Here is a 25,351-nt window from a genome sequence, read left to right as displayed (position 1 = left end):
GTTTTTCCCTCCCATCCCTATCCACAAGTTGTATAGTTCGTTATCAATAGTGTCTGGTAAGTGCCCCTGCTGCATTTGTACTATTATTTTGTTCCAGGCCTGGGCTTGAACTAAGGGCCTTTTGCGAGTGCAGAGGCTGGTGATCACTTGAGTCACACTTCCACTTTCAGCTTTTTGCTGGTTAATTTGAGGTAAGAGTCTTATTTTTTTTTTTCAGTCTGTCTTTGAACAGAGACCAAGTGATCCTCAGACCTCAGCCTCCTGAATAACTAAAATTACAAGCATGAGCTACTGGCACCTGACTTATGGATGCTGTTTTAATACCTTTCTAGCTTATAAAACAATTACCTGGTCTCCTAACCATTTTTAGGAATAGGGTTAAATTTGGAAAAAAACCCAAAACATTTATTTTTATTTAAATTCATCTTTGCTGAAATATCTGTTTTCTCCAGCAGGTGGTAGTAACAATCTCAAACTAATCATCAAGAAGAATTATATTAACTTCTACTGCACACATCAAGACTTCTGTATCCTCCATGCCTTGATGATTTCTTCAGCAGCATCCAAGGTGCTGTCTTTCTGGAAATTAAATAAAGAATTGTAATGATTTGTACCACTACAAGTTCACAATGAAAATTTAAATATACACGATAACCATACACAATACTAAATGAAGATTTAAGTGAATATTATCATAGGCAAGAAAAGATTCAGTGTAAATGCAAATACAGAACCAAAAGATGAGAGGATAGTTTATCAGATTATCCATAATTATAGAAAAAAAACAAGTATAGAAGTGCTTAGGATTGAAAAAAATATATCAGGGGCGGGCCCCAGTGGCTCATGACTGTAATCCTAGCTACTCAGGAGACTGAGATCTAAAAAACACAGTTCAAACCAGCCCCAGGAAAGGAAGTCCATGAGATTCTTATCTCCAATTAATTATCAAAAAGCTGGAAGTAGAGCTATGATTCAAGTGATAGAATAATAGCACTGAGTAAAAAAGCTAAAGGGCAGTGCATAGCTCTTGAGTTCAAGCCCCAGTATACACACACACACACACACGCATACACCCCAAACCCCAAACCAACAATCTATTCCACCCCTCATACTTTCCCCTATTAATTCCTCCATTTCCCAAGAAAACCTCTCTACAATTATTGGGGGGAAAAACCCCTGATTATTGAAAAGAACAGACATACCTATGGTTTACAGCTAAACCAAAGGGTAAACACTGAAAAATCTAGTCTTTCTTTCTAGTTTTTCTTTTGCTTTTCTACTTCCTTTTTTTTTGTCCCTTCCCTACCAGAAAGATTTGGCACAAAAGCCGATAGGTGGGGTTAAGGTAAGCAGATGTCCACTGTAGAGGCTGGATGCTGCAGCTAGAATGAAGTGGCAAGGGAGGGTGTTTGTGTGGATAGCGAAAAGTGATGGTGGTAGTACAGGGGGTACGGGGGATATTGGCCTGGCATAGAATTACAGCCCAAGTAAATGAAGCATTGATATAGTACATGGCTCCATTCAGGGTGTGGGGTACTGGAGCCTTGAAGGAAGGCACAGAGGCACTTCTGCTGGAGCGTGACAGCAGGTTGGCATGGAATGTCTAGGCTGCCTAGTGAGAATGATGATCGTATGGGGCAATGGCAACAGTTGGTTCCCAAATGTCAAAGCCAGGCCAGGAGTATGGTCTAGTGACAGAGTGCTTACTGAGCATACACAAGGCTCTGGGTTTGATTCCTCAGTACCACATACACAGAAAAAGCCAGAAGTGGTGCTGTGGCTCAAGTGGTAGAGTGCTAGCCTTGAGAAAGCCCAAGGACAGTGCCCAGGACCTGAGGTTAAGCCCCAGGACTGGCCTCCCAAAAATGTCAAAGCCAGAATAGGATAATGGACCTCTATTCAGTGGCATCCATGGGTGAATGACCATATACAGAGGTATTGGTAAAACAAATAATAATGTGAACCAAGCTCCTCTGTGTTGAAGAGGCAAATCACAGACAAGTCAGAACAGATCCTGTGGTGACCTTCAATATATCTGCATATAAATAAGTGCTGATATAAAATGACATTTTTATTCTGATGCTTTATTCTGAAATAGTCTATTTTTTTAGGTACTTGGAACGCATTGACTACATTTAAATACCATTTTTTTTTTAGTGGTACTGGGGTTTGAACTTAAGGCTTTGCCCATGCGTGTTCTTGTGCAAAATAGCTCCCCATATCTACCCAACTGCCAATTGGAAATATTTGAACAGAAACTGGATTTCCTAAACAATACAATATAGCTATTTGTATGGCAATTACATTGCATGGGACTACCTAGAGATGACTTATACTCATAGGTTTATAACAATAGTACACTATTTATATATGGGACCTGGGCATCTGTGGATATTAGTAGATATGATTTATAGCAGTCCTGAAACCAATATCCCCAGGATATGTGATGTCTGGATAAACGTTTGTGTAAGCTTACATATTCATATATTCTCTACCTCTGTCAATCGGGAGGCCTAAGATTAGCAATACTAAAATAGCAGTAAGCTATACAGATTCTGAATAAATACCACTCTCTACTAAAAGGTATCTGGATTCATTGAAAATGGCTGATTGCGGACTGGGATAGATAATAATAAGGTGAATCTAGTACATCTTGTTATGGGAAACATAAAAACGTGCTCAAGAACTGAGGGAGACATGTCCAAGAAAGCTAGCTCAAAGGAGCTAATAATCCAAATCTGGGGAGATCTGAATATCAAAATAAGTAATAGTAATAACTGACTGACTAAGAGAGAAATCTTAGTTTTCACTAAGACAATGACCAGATAAAATAATTTGATGGAATGGGAATACTTCCATAATTCAATACACAAACATTAAAAAAATTAAACATAAGAAAGCTTGGCAAACTCCACTTCAATCAAGCGCTTAAATTAATACCACCACTAATCGAAAGAATTGAAATCATGTGCCCACTGATGCAAGGGAGAAAGAAAGCATCATTTCCCCTGATTTCCTCTCTAAGTGAACACTGAATCTAATCAAGGGGAAACAGGCTTCAAAACAATTGTCTGAATATCGGACACAGTGACTCATACCTAGAATACCAGGTTCTTGAGAGGTTGAGATCCAGAGAATTTGAAGTTAGGCTAGGCAAAAAAGGCAAGAGACTATCTTCAAAATAACTAGTGAAAGGACTAGGTTAGAAGTGTGACTCACAGGTCCTGAGCTGAGACTTTAATAAAAGAAGTAGAAGAAAAAAAGAAAAAGGACAAGGACAAAGAGAGGAACCATTTCAGATTGAAGGTGAAATAATATCTGGCCTAGACTGATGGGTTGGCAGATTCTGGTCTAGACATACATGACAGGATCAGTGAAATTTGAGTTGGATCTTCATATTGGGTGGGATACTAATTTGTCAATGCTGACTTCACGATGATGTGGGTGTGGAGAATGGTGAATAGAAATAATGTATTTGGGGTAATAGTGCATTATCAATAATTAGAACAACAGTTAATTCTGAAATAGTTTTTTTTAGGTTCCTGAATTATACTGAATGCATTAAAATATGTTTTTAGTGGTACTGGGATTTGAATTTAAGGCTTTGCCCTTGTATTTTACCATTTGAACCATGTCTTCCAGTTTTTCTATTTTGGGTTATTTTTCAGAGGGGAGAGGGTCCCACAGTTTTTGTTTGGACCAGCCTTGGACCATAATGCTCCTGAGCGAATGCCTTTAATTCCAGATACCCAGGAGGTAGAGATGAGGAAGACTGTGGACCAAGGTCAGCACAAGCAAAAGGCATGAGATCCCATTTGAAAATAACCAGCAAAAAAACTGAATGAAGGTGTGGCTCAAATAGTAGAGCACAAGTTGAGCAAAGAAAGTGAAGTGATCTGGATGCCATGGTTTTAAATCCCAGTACCACCAGAGAAAAAGATAAAAGAAAAAGGAGCTACCATATGCAGCCTCGAAATATTTTCACATCATCCAGAAAATCTTTTTGAGTCAGACAGCCAATCGCCCTCTGCATCTCTGGAATTTTATTATGTATGCTTAGAGAAGTAGTCTGAGCACTAAACACATCTATTGACTTAGCTATTCATCTGTCTATTTTTTTCCATTTTTACTAATGCTGTGTGTATAGAAACTTCTGGTCTTTGCTTAAGAGTTGGTTCATGTATTTCTTGAAGTGATTCAAGCAGCACACAAGAATTTTCATTTGAAATGTTGTAATATAGAAACAATGATCTAATGAAAATCCTTGACTATAAGTCATTTAAAATGTCCAAGAAAATCCACAGGGGACGGGGTAAGGGGGGAACCCTAGATGTAGAAATTATTGTCTCTAAAGGCAGGCAAATTTGTATTTGGATGTAAATTTTCAAACTCACCATTGTAGAAACTTTACATATTATATTCTATACTCAAAGAGTGTTTTACAAAATTCTTTAGCACCCAATCCCGTGGGAAGGTTTGTGCCTCTCGCTGTTCCTCAATAAACAGTCCTCGCCAATTGAGGATAGAAAAAGAATTCTTTAGCTGTTTTGGATGCTGCCTACCTGTCTAATAGATGAAATAAACATTTATTGCGGTTTTAATTTTCATTAATTTTATTAGGACTGAGCATCCTTTCATAACTTTGACATCTACTGAGGATTTTACGTGTAACACTGTAAGAGCTTTTTTTGGGCCTTAGTAGTACTATTGCATCCTGAATTCAGCTGCTTTCTTTAGCTTTCCATTATCCTGCCATATTTGGGACATGCTTTCATTTTTTAGCCTTTCTTAGAGGAAGGGGTAAGGAAGAGTGTTAGTTCTCTAAGTACTTCCAGGTATTGCCAAGCTGTCTCCCACTATCGAATGTTGATGGGGGAATCTCAGGTTTCACTGGCCCTCCTCACCCTCTCACCCTGCCCCTTCATCTTTTTATCTAGATGCCTGCTTCCACACAACTTTAGCACAGTATCCCAGCTGAATGAGGAAATCTACAAATAACCCATTTCCTTTCCATTTGCCTCACACAAGACTTAGATCATATGAGTGTAGGCTTCTTCCTTATTTGCCATCCCCCCTCACCCAACACACACACACACACTTTCAGGTCATTGGCAGAGCCTATTGTTTTTGGCAATGGCTATGCAATCTGCTGGCTTTGTCTGTGACTTAAAGATAGAGAAGGGGAGTTCTATCTTCCCTTTAAAGTGACCAGACCTCCCTGTACCCCTTTCTTTAGTTACCTAGGCATTTGTGAATTATTCAGAATTATACTTGGAAATTATAAAGGATTGTGTTTATAATTATTTTAAAATTGAAGTCTGATGTTTCTTTTTTCTTCTGTTGATTCTGTTGATAGTTTCAAATAATATATTTGTAAACACCCCGATTTTTGATGGCTCAACTTACGATTCATTTTTCTTTGCTAGTCCTGGGGCTTGAACTCAGGGACTGGGCTCTGTTCCTGAGCTTCTTTTGCTCAAGGCTAGAGCTCTACCACTTGAGTCACAGCTCCACTTCCAGCTTTTTCTATGAATGTGATATGAGGAATTGAACTTGGGGCTTCATGTGCACTAGGCAAGCACTCTATCACTAGGCCACACTCCCGACCCCAACTTATAATTCTTTACCTGTACAATGGTACAAAACCAAAAGAGATTTGGTAGAAGCAAGGCTTTAGAACTTGATGGTTTCCTAAGCTAGCCATCTGTGGCAAGATGTCTCTATGAACCACAGCTCCAGGTCATCCATGTGAAAATGAGGCAGAACAACAATGCTACAGAAGGCTGTGATGCTAAGCTTGCTATGCAGTAGGACAGGACGCTACATGCATTAGTGACATATGATGTTTCCTTCAGGCTTACCTGCCTTGGGTTTTTCAATTGGTAATAGTATTGGATCTGTATGCAAGTTAAATCCCACTCCATCCTTTGCTACTCTTCATGAACCTTTCATCTTCGAGACTATACATTTAATTTATTGAATTTCCATGGATTCTTTTTCATGGTTCTAATTCTTCAGTTAACTCATTATGACCATATTTTCCTATAATTTCCGAACATATTTCCAATTGTTTGCTTCTTTCCAATTGTTAATTTCTACCTCTGGGTCACCTTTGGATAGATTTCCACTGAGTACTTAAAAATCATTGATTTCATTTTCTTGTGTTTTCACCCTTAGCAACTGTTAATCATATGTTGACATTGTTACTTCCTTGCTAGAGTGTCTCTCTGACTAATGTTGTCTTCTTTGTGGGGACAATGAGTTTTGTCCTGGTACATGAACAACTTCATGACAACAACTTAAATATAAAAATGATTATAATTTTTATAAAAAGAAATAAAATAATTCTCATAAATTGGGAGGAAAGATATTATAAATGCATTTCTGAGCAGAAAGGAGAACTTACTTTAATGAAGCAAAATCGCACAAACTTCTCAAACTGCGATTTAGTCTCTGAATTACAGAATGCTGAAACAGGGATGGCAGATAGTTTCTGAAAAATAAAGGAAAGGCACTTACATTGTAAATGTTTATCTTGAGACCATGGAAATTAAACGTTTTTGTCAAAATTCTGCCAGAGCTATGAGTGGAACAAACACCATCCAACAAAACTATAGTGAACATAATACATTGACAAGTTTACGGATAAAACAATATAATTCCTTTGATAAGAATAGTGTTTCTCTGATACAAAATGCAATACCATACTGCAAAATTCATCAAGATTACCTTGGTTTTAGTCATCCACTTCACAAATTTATAGTCATAAGGCTCATTGCTCTTCATATCAGAGAGGTCAGCATCTAAAACAATGATGGAAATTAGGTGGCTTATGACATGAGCAACATGTGTTTCACTGACATCTACTCCTGAGGTTCAAGATGAAATTCACAAATCAGATTTCTGGATGCCCTCAGGCGATGACACACATACACCCAATCACACTTGTACAGGGGACCTGTGCACCTGCTGCACATATACAAGCTGCCACCACCTTGCCTTTCCACTCAGGAACAAGAGTCCACCATGGTAATCAAGGAAATAGCAACTAATTCCATATTTGGCACTAATATTTATATCTCCCACTAGATTATGAGGGTTAAGCATATGTTTTACAACTTGATGTATCTTCAACTCACTGATAAATTCCCACCATGAAGAATGAAAAGCATATTTGCTCAATGAATAAACTAATATTGTTCTTGGTTTATAAACAGAGAATGTAGAGATCTCCTGTTATAGTTATTGTATAGCATTTCATATATTAGGCTTCCATACATTGTGCTGTTTTTACATTTTTAATTTGGAGAACAAATCCCTTCAGATCTATATTCGTATTTTTTACTTCTACCAATCTTGCTTTAAAGTCTGAGAATAACTATTTCTCCATATTTTACATTGTTTCAAACTTATTGATTTATACCAAGACCTTTCAGTATGGCCCAAACAACTAATGCTGATGATTATAGTGATTTTTTGACAAAAATCACAATGTACATAAGATACGTAAGGTCATATAAGATGAGACTAAATGAAAGGATCTCTAGGATATGGAAACAAGAGCTTTATCTTGTGTGATTGTTGTTCTTAATGTACTATGTTATTTCTTTTCTCCTTTGTTGCCCTTTGGTTAATCTCATAGTTACAGTATCTGACTTGTTACCTGGTATATTGTATACATGTTTATTTGTTTATTTGAAATAGGAAAGGGAAGGGGAGGGAAACAAGATGATTGGGAAGGGGAATAGGGAGGGAAATGGGGACAAAAACATGAGGAGGGGCATCAATGTGTGAGAAGTAATATACCTACTGTCAGGCGAATATAACTGTAACCCCTCTATACATTACCTTAACAATAAAAAGTAAAATTAAAAAAGTCACAATGTACAATTTACTTAGTATAGATTGAGGCAAATATTCTTTCCTTCCACCTTCCTCTGCCTCTTGCTTCCTCTTCCCATTCTCTTCCTCCTTTGCCTTTATTTCAGTAGGTAGCTTCAGGTTAGTTTTGAACTTGGGGTCCTCCTACCTCTGTCTCCTGAGTGTTGGGATTTCAGACAAGCGCCACCATGCCTGAGTTGACACATTACTTTTTTTTTTTTTTTTTGGTTAGTCATGGACTTGAACTCTTAATCTGCATGTTGTCCCTGAATTCTTCAGTTCAAGGCTACAACCCTATCTCTGGAGCCATAGCACCACTTCCCATTTTCTAGTGGTTAATTGAAGATAAGAGTCTCACAGACTTTTTAGTGCCCTGGCTGGCTTTGAACCGAGATCCTCAGATCTCAGCCTCCTAAGTAGCTAGGATTACAGGTATGAGCCACCGAGCCTGGTGCATTACTTTTTTTATTCATTAAATTCTAGTGCTTTTTCTTCCCTTCAAATTAATCATGTAAGAATCTTGACATTGACGAAAGAGCCACGAGTATTTTTCAAGTCCTAATATGTTTTCTGATAAATTTGCCTCCAGTCTCTCCTGCTTTGAGGACAAAATATTCCCAAATAATAGTTCTAACAACATCCCACCATTTCCCATTAACTAAGTAGTTTACACATTTCTTTTTATTGTTGTTCCAATTCTGAGACATAGTTACTATATGTGAGGAAGTTTAGATTTCTTTTTATGGTATATGTGTGCTTAGTTCAAGTTTGGTCCTAACAAAAATAAGAGCTTTTTTTAAAGGCTGTACTTGTAAAAATTCTTTTTGAAAAGAGTACATAGAAATCATGTATTCAATGTACAAAGGAGGCCTCAGGAAAGAAGGGATGTGCTATGGGTATAGAATTAAGAGCAGGATTTACCCAACCATCCAGAAACAAGGGCATACTAAATCCACTAGCACAACAATGTTCATTGCAGCACTATTCACCATAGCAAAGATACGGAACCAACCTAGATGTCCCTCAGTTGATGAGTGGATCAACAAGTTGTAGTATTTGTACACCATGGAATTCTATGCTGCTGTCAGAAAAAATGACATCGCCCCATTTGTTAGGAAATGGAAAGTCTTAGAAAAAATCATATGAAGTGAAGTAAGCCAGACTTAAAGGAACTTAGGCTCAATGGTTTCCCTCATTTGTCATAATCAGTAGAAACCTTGGGCTCTACTAGCAGAGATCTGCAATAGAGCAAAACCTTGATACATAAGGCCATATAGTATGAAGCTAATTGAAAAGACCTCCAGGATATTGAAACAAAAGCCATATAATGAATGATTGTTGTCCTTAATGTACTATGTTATCTCTCATCTCTTTTGCTGTCCCTTGGTTATCTCATATTGTTACAGTATCTCACTTTGTTATCTGATATATTGAATTTATTTGTATTTGGTTATTTGAAATTTGATAGGGAAGGGGGGAAAACCAAGACGGGTGAGGGTGTGGGGGGGAGGGTAATGGGTACCAAGACATGTGAAAGGGTATCAATATATATGAATTAATGCACCTTCTATCTGGCAAATACCATGTAACCCTTTTATTAATTACAATAAAAAAAAGAAGTAAGAGCAGGAGATTACTAACTAACCATAATTGACATTGTGCTACTAACAAACTCCACCCTCCCTCTGTTCCTCCTTCTCTTCCTTATTCCTTCCATGTTACAGGTTTGGAACCCATAGCCTTGTGCATGATAGAAAACTACCCTGCCACCAAGGCGGCTTGGGCTCTCTCTACATGGCCAACCGTCATATATTCTTATAAAAATATCTACTGTTCTTATACCGAATTCAATTGTTTGGAATTAGAAGCATAGCTCAAGTAATAGCGTGCTAGGTTAGGCACTTAGGGTGGAAAAAACTGAGCAAGAACTAGAAGTCCTGAGTTCAAACTCCACCCTCCCCAATTCTACTTATCTTAGAAAAAAATGTTCTTGAGATGTTCTTTTCTTAGGAAAATAGAATTTATTACTATGGTGCTGAATACAACTTTAAAGGATTTATAGTTAGATAAGGAAGTTGAAATCTATCCCTCCTTCCCTCCCTTCCTTCCATCATTTCTTCCTTTTTCTCTCCCTCCCTCCCTTCCTTTCTTTCTTTCTCCTCCTTTCCCTCCCCTTCCTTCCTTTTCTTTTCTCTCCCTCCACCCTCCCTTTCTTTCATGTTGTCTCTCAGCATTTTTTGCTCAGGACTAGCACTCTTACCACTTGAGCCATGATTTCACTTCTGGATGGGGTTGATAACTACCACTCTAATTAACCACATTGGAGATAAGAAAATTTTCCTGCTAAGGTTGGCTTCGAACCCAAATCCTCAGTTCACAGCTACCTGAGCAGCTAGGATTACAGGTGTGAGTCACCAGCACTCAGCTGTATTTTTCTGAAAATGCCTGAGACAGAGATTCTCAGGGAACTAAGCAAAGTAATGCTTTACAGTTTAAGACAAATGTATTAGCATATTTAAGTCATCTATAAAAATCCAAATTGGTTGGCAAATATCATGTAACCCTTTTATTAATTACAATAAAAATATTAAAAAATCCAAATTGGCTTTTTTCATACTTTCAAATCTCATTATCTTAGCAGAACAGGAATAATCTCCTTATTTGCTATCCTGTATTTTACTCACAATTTTTTCCCCCATTTCTTTCAAGTCCTAGAACGAACCATATTGTTCTGGAAAGGTGGGTAGCAGAAAATGTACACACACTGGTTAGGATATGAACCTCTGAGTTCATAACGTTGCTTAACTTTAGTAAGTTATTTGACCATACATATCCTTAATATTTCTCATCTATTAGTCAGAATATGATAACACTAATCTCATGTGGTTTTCTTAAGAATATTTGTAAATCTCATCATATAATACTAGGTCATAAATGATGAATAAATAGTAACCAGTTGGTCACTGATATTATTTTTTTTATATTTTTTATTGTAATTAATAAAAGGGTTACATGATATTTGCCAGATAGAAGGTGCATTAATTCACATATATTGATACCTTTCACATGTCTTGGTCCCCATTACCCTCCCCTCCACCCCCCGACCCCGTCTTGGTTTTCCCCCCTTCCCTATCAAATTTCAAATAACCAAATACAAATAAATTCAATATATCAGATAACAAAGTGAGATACTGTAACAATATGAGATAACCAAGGGACAGCAAAAGAGATGAGAGATAACATAGTACATTAAGGACAACAATCATTCATTATATGGCTTTTGTTTCAATATCCTGGAGGTCTTTTCAATTAGCTTCATACTATATGGCCTTATGTATCAAGGTTTTGCTCTATTGCAGATCTCTGCTAGTAGAGCCCAAGGTTTCTACTGATTATGACAAATGAGGGAAACCACTGAGCCTAAGTTCCTTTGAGTCTGGCTTACTTCACTTCATATGATTTTTTCTAAGACTTTCCATTTCCTAACAAATGGGGTGATGTCGTTTTTTCTGACAGCAGCATAGAATTCCACAACTTGTTGATCCACTCATCAACTGAGGGACATCTAGGTTGGTTCCATATTTGCTATGGTGAATAATGCTGCAATGAACATTGTTGTGGTAGTGGATTTAGTATGCCCTAGACTGATATTGATTATAAAGCTAAATAATCACTATGGCTACAAATATTGTGGTTTACTTTTATTCTGATTTTCCATGTAGTTTTTGTCTTCAGTAAAGGTGTATGATTAATCTTGATAATCAATCTTGCTAAACCCAGGATAGTAAAATGCACCTCTGGGTGTGTGGGTGAGGGAGTTTCTACAGATGATTTGATCATGAGGGATGTGACCTAGTAAGTGCATTAGTCCCTTGATGGAGTCAAATAGGGTACTTATTGTCAGGAGGTGGTGAAAAGTAGGAGGTGGAGTCCTAGCCTGAGGAAGTAGGTCACTTAAATGCTTTGTTTGAATTCTCTCTTGCTTTAGCCCTCTGTCCCCATTGTCTCCATTCTGTTTCCTCTCTGTCAGGAGGAGAAGAATCTCTTCATAGGCTCCAGCTGCCATTCCTTTCTGTTTTGCTCTGGGCCTAGAAACACTGAGCCAAATAACTACACACTGAATCATCTAAAACCTTGAGCCAAAATAAATGAATTCCCCCTTTAAGTTGTTTATGTCAGGTATTTTGTCACAGTAATGAGAAAAGCTAACTAATACAACAGGAGAGAACCAACCTCTAGTATGTTGAAGGGAACACACTGCAGTTTAGTCAAAGCAAATGAAATAATACAACAGACTTTTCTTCTTATGTTGGAATATGTTAGCCATTGACATTTTTCCTGATGGTGAAGGAGGAATGCAAGGAAGGGATATCTTCTAATCCCCCATCCACATGAAAGATTTTCTAATCAAAATCATGGCCCATCATATTTTAACCAAACTAGTTGAAAGATGTAGGACCTAAACTAGTATTGATGGATTGAGTGAGGATTGAATGGATGTCATGATGTAGTAAATCCTTCTTAGAATGTACTCTCTGGAAAAATATGGATCCAGAAGAGAATTGATTTTATCAAAGAATTAAGCAATTGATGCCATTTTTTCTACTTGCATTGGCTGCCATAAATCTCTAATCCAGAGTTAAGGGATAGGGTTGGAAGGGATAGGAAGAATGATGAAAGGGGTAACAAAGATCGTGAAGCATTTTATTCATAAACTGATATGTTGAATGGTAACTCCCTTGTACAAGTATTTAAAGATAATAATAATAATAATAATAATAGCCTCTCCAGTTTAATTATAGCAATGTAAACCCAGGTAATCAAGATACTGCTTCTTCCATCTCCTCTCTGCCATTGCCATTATTTTGATTTATATACCATCATTTCCATTTACACATATTATATATGAGTAGACTTCAATTCCTCTTGGAAACATATGGAACGTAAGCCATTTTCCGTTAATAAATAAAAAATTCACATGGAAAAATTTTGTGGATTTATGATTCAAAGGCAAAAATGTCAGTGATGCAAATTGTGCTATTGCTTATCATCTCATAAAATGAGCTGTATACTTGGGCCCAATGCAGGAGAAATGTTCTCTCAAATGTCTAAAGCACACTCAGAAAATTCAGGAAAGGATGGAGCTTGGTTTTCTACCCAATAGATCTTTCTGTCCAGAGAGGTATAAGAGCCTCTGCTTACCACAGCCCATTTTTTTTCTTCCAAATAAACAAAGAAATATATGAGAAGAGAGGCTTGCTTCAGTTTGAACTAACCTTCATGGAGTTAAATCTTGTAATTTTACATTGGCTTGATAACCAAATTCAACAGAAGCTAGACAGTATCATACCAGAAACAAGGCTTAGGGCATCTCAACACACTTTCTGGAAACTCGGCCTCCTCCATCCCTAGGAGTAATACATCCCCTAGTAAGTAATACAACGGGGTAACCATCTCCCTATAGGATAGCCAGAGACAACTTACTTGATTTTCCCAATAATCCCTATGTTTCTCATAAACTGAAAAGTTATACCACATTTATAATCTCCCAGAATATAAGTCCACAGAGCCATGTCTGCTCATTCTATAACCACTAATTACAACTCACTGAGGAACATCTACTAGGGTGACTCCCTAGATCACTAATGAAGACTTCTGTCTAGGTTCCTTGTTCTCTCTTTAATTTCCCACTACTTCTTGAGTGTGTATCCAAGAAGGCTCCTTATTTCCTGTCAGTCCTGCCAGGAGTGTGGACCTTTCTTCTCTGGGATCTGTAAATAATACCTGTGCTTTGTTGTGCTGCCTCTGTAGACTTGATTGTCATAAGCAAATCTGACTCTCTTTCTGGCCAGAGCTCTCCTGGGCTGTGGCTATCATGGACCCAAGCCAGAGGAGAGCTCTAAGAGTATCTTCCAGGATAAATAAGTTTCCAGAGAGAGGCCAGACAGGTGGGCAGTAATGCAGTTACCCAGGATAAGGAAGTATTCTATGCAAGTCATCTGGTAAACATCCATGATCACTTCCCCTGCAGTGCCACCAGGGCAGGGCTAGAGCTTAAGCTCTCCAGAGATACACCTCAGGACCAGATTACAGGAAAACCTCCACTTGTGAAGATGATAATGAACTATTATAAGACATTACTAATGTCAAAAATGTCTGTTAGGGTCAAAAGCAAAATTAGAGTTATGTTATTAAAGCAATTTCTTTTACTTTTTTTGAGTTTCCTAGAAATGTATATGAATTTAAACGAACTTTATGTTTTCAAGTTCAATGACACGGAATGCTATTGTAATCAACTTTTATGGCACTGAAAACTGTATTTGAATGGCTCTAATTTCTGCCAATAAATGATGCTATAGAATTTATAATAACATTTAATAGCATTTTAAAAGAAAACAAATTATATACAAAATATTGTTATGCTCTCAACTTTCAGGCTTGTTGACAGCATGTTAGACCTACATCTATTAGTTTAAATATATGGAGATTAGAAATTTTTTCAGATACAATTATTTAAAATTCAGCTGTGTGACTTGAAGAGAGTTATTTAAAGCTTTTAAAGTCTTGTTGTCTGCACAATAGCTTTTTCAAATGGGTGTCTGAATGCTTGGCACAGAGTAGAATCTCGAAAATGGAAAAGATATCCTGTGATGGATAATAAAAATGTTTATTATCTGTAAGTAATTGTACAAAGGGTTTTTACTCAACATGACAGCTTATGATTACAATGCATCTCGATCAATGTCACCCCTTTAATCATTCTCCCTCATGTCTCCCAATTTCACCCATCCTGTCAATGTCCCTACGTTCATTTTTCCATATATATTATACATGTGTGTATGTATATATCTGTACAGCTATATGGAGAGAGAAAGAAAATTAGGATTGTATTCTCTCACCTTCTCTTCATTAATCAAAGAAAAGGAAATTAAATTTTTACTCAAGTGAACTAAGGATATTTCATGTATTAATTCATATACAGAGTTTTAAATTATACACCAGACCATAATCATTTAACCATCATCACATTTCAGGAGAAAGTCCTGGAAGTAAAGGAAATAGTTGAAAAAATAGAAAGGTAGAAACGGTGGAAGTCCATCCTTTCTATTAGAGTATCAGAAAAAGTACTTCCAGAGCTTTGACACCAAACCTTCCCACATAAGTCTACTATTATTTCATATTCATGTTTCGGTATATTTGAAAAAAATGAAAATAGTTACAAACCTAGAGATGATATATCAGCAATGATGAAGTAGCCTCCATCAGGAACTATGGGTTTGAGGCCAACACTTTCAAGTAAATGCACCATCCGATCTCTTTTGACTTCCAATTCTTTGGGTAAAGAATTAAAGTAACACTCTGGGTCATCCATTCGCTTGATGTCAATCTGAAAAGCTTGAGCCAAGGCTTCCTGTACATTAAGATTGAAATATGTAGAAATAAGGCAATGTTACTTATTTCTTAGCTATCTTATTTATTTATTAATAAGTAAAGGTCTCCCAAGGAAGATTACTGGGAAAGTGGTCTCTCAAAAAACTATAGTCAGATTCCTGTGAACCTATATGAAACTCTATAGATCAATGGAAGAATCAGTTCCATGTAAATGACAAATCAGAATACAAGGATCTGATAAGAAGCCTTGAAAATCCAAACTGAAAAAGAACGGATAAATAAAGATGGCTTAATTAATCATGAAACAAAATACTATTTTTTCCCCTAAATTTGAAAAATGAGCACTGAAGAAATAGCCAATGTTTCCCCATTGGCATGGAGGACATGGTACAAATGAATGTAGAAGAGAAATGACATCCCCCCTTACCCATAGGATGTAAATCTTTGCTTTAACCATTGATAACCCAGGAAGGTAGCAAAAGTGAAATAGGCTACAGGTGTGGGGTACAGGAGTTGCTTTTTCAGCATTCCTCAGAAAAGGCAGAGAAGCCAGGAGAAAATATGCCCCCCCCAAAAAAAGTCAATATTGTTAAGAGCACTGGGCTAAATCTCAAACCTATGTGTTAAAACTCTCATTTCCGAAGTTACAGTATTAGAAAGTAGTATTTGGGAGGTAATTAGTTCAGAAGAGTAGAATTTCCAGAATGCTTTTAGTGTCCTTGGATAAGATAGCTAGCCCTCCGCTCCACCATGAGAAAGTGGATAGCCATGAGGAAATAGGTTTTCCTAAGACAAAGACTCCATTAGAATCTTGATCTAGGACTTCCTAGCCAATGGAACTATGAGGAACAAATTTCTTTTGTTTATGTGCTACTCATATGGTCCTTGATTACAGCAATCTGGATGGACTACAACATAAGGACTATGCAGGTGTCTGAGAAAGTAGCAGGTTAGGAACAAACTGGTTAGGAACCAGTCAGAATCAGGACAGCTCTTAAGAACAAACATCTGCACAAGCAAAAGGGCAGAATCTTGGCAAACAATGAATGGGGATGACTTAGAAATAATGCTACAAGGGCAAATAAGGAGAGTCAGAGGGAAACAATAGGAATAGCTAAGGAATAAGCAAGGTTATAAAGTAACTGATCAGAAGCAAGAGATGCTTACTACATAGGTATTGTTCTCATTTTCCTGTATCTTTCAATGAGCATTATTCTGGAAGTGGCAAGTCAGAGAAACAAAAGGAAAAAGGCAGGGTATAGTTTGTTCTGTTGGAAGACCTCAGAGAAGCCAATGGGTGATGAATAGCAAGAGACGCAACATGACTATAAATGAGAAAGAAAACAGAGGGTAATATCACAGAGAAGTCTTCATGGCAAACAAAGTTAGCAGCAAAATAGAATTAATATTGTTTCCCAGGATCAAGAAACCCAAAATCAGTCTTCAAATGGAAGGCCAAACAGGGCACCTTGCTGAAATGAAGAAAAAGCTGGGTCAAGAAAAGAAACCCCTAGTTTGGCCTAGTGGTAAGAGTGCTTGCCTAGCATGCATGAAGACCTGGGATTGATGCTTTGGTATCACACACACACGAAAAGCCAGAAGTGGTGCTGTGGCTCAAATGGTAGAGCACTAGCCTTGAAAAAAAAAGCCCAAGGACAGTGTGTAGGCCCTAAGTTCCTGCCCCAGGACTGGCAAAAGAAAGAAAAAAGAAAAGAGGCTCCAAACTGTCAGTTCTGCCTTTGTCTTATCAACTAGTGCATTCACTATACTGAAGAAGTACCCTAGAAAATTCAAAGTGCAAAAATGTAAATGCCCATTGTAAATGCAATATTACTCTAGTCTGCCCTTTTCCTTCAAACCCTGTATTCATTCAGTCTATTCAAAAAGATTTTTGGCTTAACTGTCAAAGTATATCAATAATCCACTCACTTATCACATCTACATCCTCATATTGGTTCAGTCCATTGACATTTTTCACTTAGCAAACACCAGCTAGCCTTGATAACATGAAGAAGACTATGCCTTTATTATTATCAAAACTCTCCCATGACCTCCTACATCAGACTAACAGTGATCTACTAGGCCCAGCTTGATCCTTGTCCTAGCTAGTTCTGACCTTTGTTCCTCCTACTCTTATCACCTGATCATCTCATTCTAGCCTCTGTGCTATTCAATAACATATACTATGCATACTGTCTACCCATGGTCCTTTGCACTTGCTATTATTTTAACCCACGGTGGTCTTTACTAGCTAATGACATGAGTTAAGCCTTCTATTTGTTGCTCAAATGTTATCTTTTCAGCAAGGCTTTCAAAGATTACCCTATCATATGTCCATCGCTTTCTCTACTTTATTTTTCTTTATATCTCTGAACACCTGCTATATTACATTTAAAAATATGTATCACTTGTGCCCTCTACTGCATGAGTACAGACATGTTGTCCACTATATTTCAGAGTTACTTTGGCCTTTCTAGTTTCTACCACTTTCCAAAAATGGCATTCGATTATCCATTGGTCAGTCAATTGGTTAGGTCAAAGCCTCTATGATCTAATCATCTCTCAGTATAACATAGATCTATCGTAAATTCTCGAAAGGCACTTGCTGTTTCATAGACCTAGAACAGCTCATTTTGCAGAGCAGTGCCACTGTCCTCTAGAGAGTTTTTGAAGAGTTTTAAAGTTTTTTCCCCACTAAAAATTTATCCCTATTCAAAGGTACAACCTGATATAAAACAAAACCCCCAAACCAAACAATCTTGATAACAGCTCCTAAATTTTCAAATATGTTGTTACCTCTTAAGAAGGCCATAATAGGATGAACTAATTCAATTCAAATGCATAATATAAAACTCTCATCTTTATCAATAAACCAGGCTATAACCTAAATTGCTAGAACACCCACCTGTAAAGGAGTTGGACAAGTATAAATGGAGTTTTGTTGCACTGTCTGTAAATGCTTTATCAAATGATGTGGGCCAATGGACCAGCCAAGCTGGGAAAAAAAAAAAAAACAAAAGTAGTTAAAAAAAAACCTTAATAGTCCACAGAAAGCTTGAGCACAGTTATGTAAATGTTAAATAAAGGCAATTCAGAAATGTTCACACTATGAAAGCAAGGCAGTGTGTTGACTCAGAAGCATTTCCACATTCTTCTTTTTGTGGAGATGTTTCCAACTGGAGTTGGCAAGCTCTGCCTTTGGGAATAAACAAACTCTCCAATTGTGATCAGATTTTCTTCTTAGATTTGCTAAGTGCTCTATCTCAAGTCAGTTTTTCATTAGGTAGCCCAGGCTGACCTTGGACTCCTAATCAGGAGTGCTGGAATTAGACATGTGCACTATAATTTTCTACTTCTGAAGGTATAAGCAGCAGCATGGCTTCCTGGAATTACAGACACAAAGCCAACAGGCTCTCCTCTAGAGTTACATCATATACACTCAGAATCTCCAGATCTCCTCTCTGAATCTTGCAGTTCAGTAAAAATGAGGCTGAAAAGGAATTAAGTTGCAGCCAAATGAACTGTTATTGTAATAAATGGCAAAGAGGTTAAGTGCTTCCATTCTGAAACCAGGTTACTTGCCCTGCCTTGAGCTTAGCAGCAGTGTCATCTCAGGCACAGTATTTTACTTTTCTGTTTTAGTTCCCTAACCTGTAAAGCAGGGATAACTGCACCACCCTAGAAAGTAGTTAAAAGAAGGAAATTAATTTATATAGCTAAACATTTAGTCTGGCACATAGGGCCAGAATATTAGCTATTATTTTCTCCTTTTATACTAATATGCAATAACTTAAAATTCCTTTGCAAAGAAAAGGCATCATTAGTTGATTACTTATAAAATTAAAAAAATTATTGAAGGCTTTAGACTTTTAAAGAAATTATGAGATCATAAGAAGATCAGACTGAAAGCTGAAAAATTCAAGAAGTAAAAGATGATGAAAAACCTGCATAAAGCTGGGTGGGTCGGCTCAGGCCTCTAATTCTAGCTACTTAGGAGGCTGAGATCTGAGGATCAAGGTCCAAAGCCAGCCCTGGCACAAAAGGACCTGAGATTCTTATCTCCAATTAATCCCTAGAAAAGGGAAGTGGGGCTTGGCTCAAGAGTAGTGCGGTAGTCTTGAGCAGAAGAGCTCAGGGACAACACTCAGACCCAGGGTAGGGCGGTAACCTTGAGCTGAAGAGGTCAGGGACAGTGTCCCGGCTGAGTTCAAGCCCCCCCCCCACAAAAAAACCCCAAAACAAACAAAACAAAATAAAAACATGCATAAGCCAGAGGCATAGTGGCTCATACCTCTAATCCTAGCTACTAAGGAGGCTGAGACCTGGTAATCACGATTCCAAGCCGGCCACCAGAAAATGGGAAATGGAGCTGTGGCTCAAGGGGGTAGAGCACGAGCCTGCCTTTATCTGAAGAGCGCAGGGCCAGTATGCAGGCCCAGAGTTCAAGCCCCACAGCTGACAAAAACAAAACAAAAATTAAAAAGCCCTGTATAAGTGGAATACGTATGCACATAAAACATGCAGCATGACCAAAGATAAAATAGGTGCTTTTTTTTTTTTTCCCTGATCCTGGGGCTAGAACTCAGGGTCTAGGCACTTTACCTGAGTCTGGCTTTTTCTGTATATATGGTACTGAGGAACTAACTGTACCCAGAGCTCCAGACATGCTAGGCAAGCACTCTACCACTAAGCCCCACTCACAGCCCCATCGATGCTTATTTTTAAGCAGTTCATGTTTTTTCCCTTATTTTGTGGGAGGAGCGTGCTGACCATTAAACTCAAGGCTTCTCACATGCCTTACTACTGAGCCACACGCTCAGCCACAACCAAGTTCCTCCTCTTCATACCTTCCAGCCAGTCACACTGAAAGTCTTCCCAGCACTTCCGATTGTCACTGTTCTCTCCCACATACCTGGAAAAGTGGCTGAAGTGGGGAAGAAAAAGTAGAGGAGAAATGTTTAAAGAATTGCTTTCTAATCAGTTTACCTGTAGTATAATCTAAAAGCATAACCCAAGTACAGTAGGGATTTAAATAAAATAAAATAACTATCAATTGTAATATAGTACGGCTGTTTGGTTATTTAAGATAATAGAATTTTAAACCCAAACCAAGCCAAAAATGTTGCAATACTTTAAAATTCTTTAGTGGTGTGCCAAAGTAATTTGTAAATAAATGGAACAATTTTTTGATTGGCAAAATTACTTTTGGGGACAGCAGGTGCAATGGTACGAGCAGCAGTGTTCCAGGCTGCTTCAAGTGGCGTCCAGAGCTAAGCTCTAGCAATGGCTGTCCACGGAGCCTGTCCTGTGGCCTGGCTTTGGCTGTTCTTCTGACTATTGTAGAGTTCCTTTAATTCTGTCCATGTTTTGAGTTTTTACAATTCATGCTTTTAGAGACTAGCTCTTAAAATATAGTCCCACACCAGTAAGGATCTACTGGGAAATTTCTAAGAAAGGTGAATTGCATCGTGGGCCTTATTCCTGACCTACTGAGTACACGGCAGTGTGTTCTCTGTTTACTGAGATACCTATCCTATGTCTGACACACTCTTTTTGCATTTGTCCACCTACCTCCCCTTAATCCCTCCTTCTTATTTTCTAGTGGCTGGTTCCTGGTGTCTATTTTGTTGGGCTGTGGGTTAGCCTTTCTAAGGAATTACATCATTTGAATTTTCCCCAAATATACCATACTTCAGTTTGTACGTACATATACTTATGTATTTATAAATTAATTCATGCTTCCACATACATGAGAACAAATGCATCCTTTGACTCTCTGGACTTGACACTTTACTTAATATGACTTTTTCCAAATCCTTTCACTGTTTTTGTCTGGTTGATTATTTTCATTAGTCATAGGGCTTGAACTCAGGGCCTAGGTGATATCCCTGAGCTCTTTCACTCAAGGGCAGCACTTTATCACCTTGAGCCACAGCACCACTTTCAGTTTTCTGGAAGTTAATTGGAGATGAGTCTCACAGACTTTCCTGCCCAGGCTAGCTTTGAACCACAGTTCTCAGATCTTACCCTTTTGAATAGCTAGGATTTCAGGCATGAGCCACCAGTGCCCAGCTCATTGGTTATTTCTGTTGCTGCTTTTCTAATTTACTTTACAGTGATTTTAGAGGTGATACACAGTGGGGTTACCTCTACATACACCAGATAATAAGAACATTTCCTTTCCCATAGTGTTATCTGGTCCCTTATTCTCTCCCATTCCTTCCCTCCCATCTCTAGCCATGAGTTACTTAGTTCACTTTTATTGGTGTCCAATTCGCACTCCTGCTTTGAGAGAGAGAAAGAGAAAGAGAAAGAGAGAGAGAGAGAGAGAGAGAGAGAGAGAGAGAGAGAGAGAGAGAGAGAGAGAGAGAGAGACTTGTCTCTCTCTGCCCAGTGCTCTTCCCAGCCAGCGCTGTGATCCTCCTATTTGGGCCTCTCTTCGTTGCTGGGTAGAGATGGGTGTATGCTGCTGACTGAAATGAGTCTTACAAACTTATCACTGGGCTGGTTTGAACCTCGATCCCCTGATCATAGCTTCCTAAGTAGATAACGATTATAGGCTTGAGTCATTGTGCCCAGTTAATATTGATGTTATGACTCCTTACTTACTTATTTTGGTGCTAGTTTGGGGGCTTGAACTTGGCCTAGATGCTAATGTTGAGCAAATGCTCAAGGCTAGTCCTCTACCACTTGAACCACAGCTCCATTTCTAGGCTTTTGGTGGTTAATTGAAGGTAAGAGTCTCATGGGCTTTTCTGGCCAGGAGCTGACTTGGAACTACAATCCTAAGGTCTCAACCATCTGTAGCTAGGATTATAGGCATGAACCACTGGTGTTTGGCACATACCTCATTTAATTTGATTATGAAGTTCTTAAGACAAAATCTCCTATCTTTCAACTTCTTTTTAGTAGCATAGCAGGAACTTTTATATTGTTCTGAGTGTTTGTATCCACAATAGGACAATAAATGCTCATATTTGCAGGTCTGCATCTTTTTCTTTATAATATGTTCATATACAAGTAAAGTGTCTATGACTCTGTGATGCAACTAAGGAAAGTTCTAAACTATTGTAAAATTAATTTCAGTCACTGGTAAATACCTACCATTATCACTGAAGGAAAACTACATAAATTATAAAGGTTGTACTTGCATCCTCTGTGGAACACAACAAAAATAGAAAAGATAAGTGAAAATATTTAGAACAGCCATTTGTAAAAAGTAACATTGTAATATTTGATATTACAATGTGTGATATTTTATCACACCCTTTTGAGTTTTGAGATGTTTCTTTCTTCACAAAAGATTCCAAAAGAACATGAAACATGTTCCACCTAATCAAAATCTAAACTATGTACAAGGAAGAATATGTTAAAGTAAAGATATAGATCTTGAATCAAAACTTTGAAAGTAAGAATTACCCTCAGTGGGGCTGGGAGTTTGGCCTAGTGGTGGAGTGCTTGCCTAGCATGCACAAAGACTCAGGTTCGATTCCTTGCTACCACATACATAGAAAAGCCAGAAGTGGTGTTGTGGCTCAAGTGGTCGAGTGCTAGCATTGAGGAAAAAGACAGTGCTTAAGCCCTGAGTTCAAGCCCCAGGACTGTAAATAAATAAATAAATAAATTAATTAATTAATTACCCTCAGTAACGAATGCAGTTCTTCCCTGTTTTTACTCTGAATTACAAATTAAACATTAAATGCAGGTGCCACTCAACAAAATGTCAAATCTAATCATAGCACTTAAATGAAAAGCTAAGTGGTTTGTCGGTAACTAATTTTAGCCATGTAAAAGTGGTGTCTTCCCCTGCCAGATCAGGTGAATAGCTTACAAGGAATATTATAAAAATTTAACAAACATCCATGTATTCGTAGATAGATGAGAAAGAAGAGAAAGTTTTCTTTTGTTGACTGAAAGACAAGTTTAGAAAATATACTTTGCATATAAACTAAATATAATTTGGGTGAAAATGAAATATAACTTGAATTAAGAATCTGATCCAAGAGAAATGTTCCACAAAACAACTTTAAATAATGCTAAAATATGGAATATGATTATGTTCTTTCTATGGGAGAGAGTTTTGGAAAAGCACAGAGAGAAGATCACAGAGAGCTTTGCATGTGAAAGTGGTCATTTGCAGGCAAAACCCCACGGCAATAAATCATCAAAATAAAACAAGTAAATCCCGAACAAAACTTTCCAGGTCTGATGATTTTAGAAAACTACAACCATTATATTTTAAGCTGCAGTGACATCTGGGAAGATAGAGTGTTATTCATTGTCTCTACATTGTTTTTTTCCTGTTGCCTTGGCATTTTGGCAACTTGCTCAGTACCAACAGTCCAGACCTGTCAGGAATAGTGACATATCCCAAGGAAAGGCAGGATTTTCAGTAAGAAGCCACAAAGAAAGGCAAAGGAATTTCTCTGCTGGGTTCATAGCTTTATAGAGCAATTCAGTATCTCTTCTAAATTAGTACCACTTGTCCTTCAGAGAATTCTTTAACTCATTCAACACCACTCATCCAAATTCTATTTTTAGGTGTTCATCACAAATACTCATTATAAAAACTGTTTTTAAAGCAGCCTGGGTCTGTTCTAGTCAGTTGATACACATGTGCCAAGCACATTTAGATATGTGGTCCAGCATAATAATGAGTACCTATTTTTACGTGCTTGTTTCCTGTATACACCAGCCACTCATAAACCTCATCACTGATGCACAGTGTGTCATATTTGATGCAAAGGTCTGCGATTACTCGGAGCTCCTCCCTGGTGTACACCTATACACATTCAAGAAAAGAGCACAGTTATTAGTCAGTACACTGGAAAACAATAAGACAAAGAGAGAATAAGGAGGCAAGAGACTTGCTTACCTTGCCAAAGGGATTATGTGGAGTATTGAGTATGATAGCTTTGGTTTTCGAATTAAATTTACTTTCCAGTTCTTGAGGATCTAAGGTCCAGTCAGAACTAGACCATCTTTGTTGTCCAATAATAGGTTTCTAAGCATGAAGAATGAAGATGTGATTTAAAAAAAGTAATTCATGTTTGCTGTCTTACATACAAGTTACCTAATAAGGGGAAAAAAATCAGACAGGCATGGCAAAGGTAACTAAATGAATGACAGGTAAAGTCAGTGAGAAGAATGTTAGTTGGTTCTAATGTGAGAACTCAGGAGGACCTGAGTCTTAGACCCACATCTGCTAAATGGAAAAATAGCTGTTAAAGCACTTCTCTTCCTTTCCTGGAGTCAGCTACAAGTGGTTAACATGTCAGACATAGTAAGACTATATAAGATTCTGTGGTTCATCTTAGTGCATTAATTATTTGGTACTGATATTTTAAGAAAAAAAATCCTTCAAGGGATCAGGAGTTTGTCCTACTGGTAGAGTGCTTGCCTAGTATGCACAAAGACCCAGGTTTGATTCCTCTGTACCACATACATAGAAAAGGCTGGAAGTGGAGCTCTAGCCTTGAGAAAGCCCAAGGAAAATGCTCAGGCCCTGAGTTCAAGCTCCAGGATTGGCCATAAAAACAAAAACAAAAACAAACTCCTTCAAGCACATGAATACATTGGTAAACTTACAGATCGTAGTGGAATAAACACAGGTGTGGCTCCAGCCATCCTTATCATGGGCTCATAGCAGTCATAGAAAGGCACCATTACTATGACCTGAAATTAAAGCAAAGAAAAAGCCATACCTCTAATCATATTCTCAAAAGGATGTTTTGCTCAAAGTCATGAAGAATTTCCTTATATTTCAAGTTAGCAAATATAATACAGGATATAAATGATATACCAGATAATGAGGGGAGCAGGTCTGAAAGGAAACAGAATGCTATAGTGCTCTCTGACTCAGAATGCTAATTTACACAAATTATTTATCTTGAAAGTACACATGTTTTCTTTTCAAAAGCATCACATAACTGGGAACTGATGCAGGAAGCCCAGCCTGGATGTAACTGCTCATATCTTATACCCACAATTTCCCTCTGGTTACCTAATATCTGGAGCTTGTTTTTTTTTTCCAAAGTCCTTTGGAGAATCTCCTGTCCTTTTGTTTCTTTTTCCCTAT

At 37.8% G+C, this 25,351-nt stretch overlaps 1 protein-coding gene across 4 annotated transcripts in view; it reads right to left on the bottom strand.

Annotated features, from left to right (window-relative positions):
• Window positions 1–383: 383 nt before the first annotated feature.
• Kyat3 (kynurenine aminotransferase 3) overlaps window positions 384–25,351 on the bottom strand; it is a 45,057-nt gene continuing 20,089 nt past the window's right edge. For all 4 annotated transcript variants that reach the window (XM_090334453.1, XM_090334454.1, XM_090334455.1 and 1 more), the window contains 9 exons: window positions 24,862–24,948; window positions 24,149–24,277; window positions 23,935–24,055; window positions 20,121–20,197; window positions 18,179–18,268; window positions 15,106–15,292; window positions 6,730–6,803; window positions 6,407–6,493; window positions 384–579 (listed from right to left, as the gene is read on the bottom strand). In XM_090334453.1, coding sequence (XP_090190579.1) covers window positions 517–579; window positions 6,407–6,493; window positions 6,730–6,803; window positions 15,106–15,292; window positions 18,179–18,268; window positions 20,121–20,197; window positions 23,935–24,055; window positions 24,149–24,277; window positions 24,862–24,948 — 915 coding nt within the window. In that variant the 3' untranslated portion in view covers window positions 384–516. The remainder of the gene's footprint in view (window positions 580–6,406; window positions 6,494–6,729; window positions 6,804–15,105; window positions 15,293–18,178; window positions 18,269–20,120; window positions 20,198–23,934; window positions 24,056–24,148; window positions 24,278–24,861; window positions 24,949–25,351) is intronic.

The sequence above is a fragment of the Megascapheus bottae genome, chromosome 6 (assembly GCF_031878675.1).
Source record: "Megascapheus bottae isolate mThoBot1 chromosome 6, mThoBot2.hap1, whole genome shotgun sequence".
NCBI classification, from domain to species: domain Eukaryota; kingdom Metazoa; phylum Chordata; class Mammalia; order Rodentia; family Geomyidae; genus Megascapheus; species Megascapheus bottae.
The sequence above is the reverse complement of the archived record's forward strand: the minus strand, read 5'-3'. Positions and strand labels throughout refer to the sequence as shown.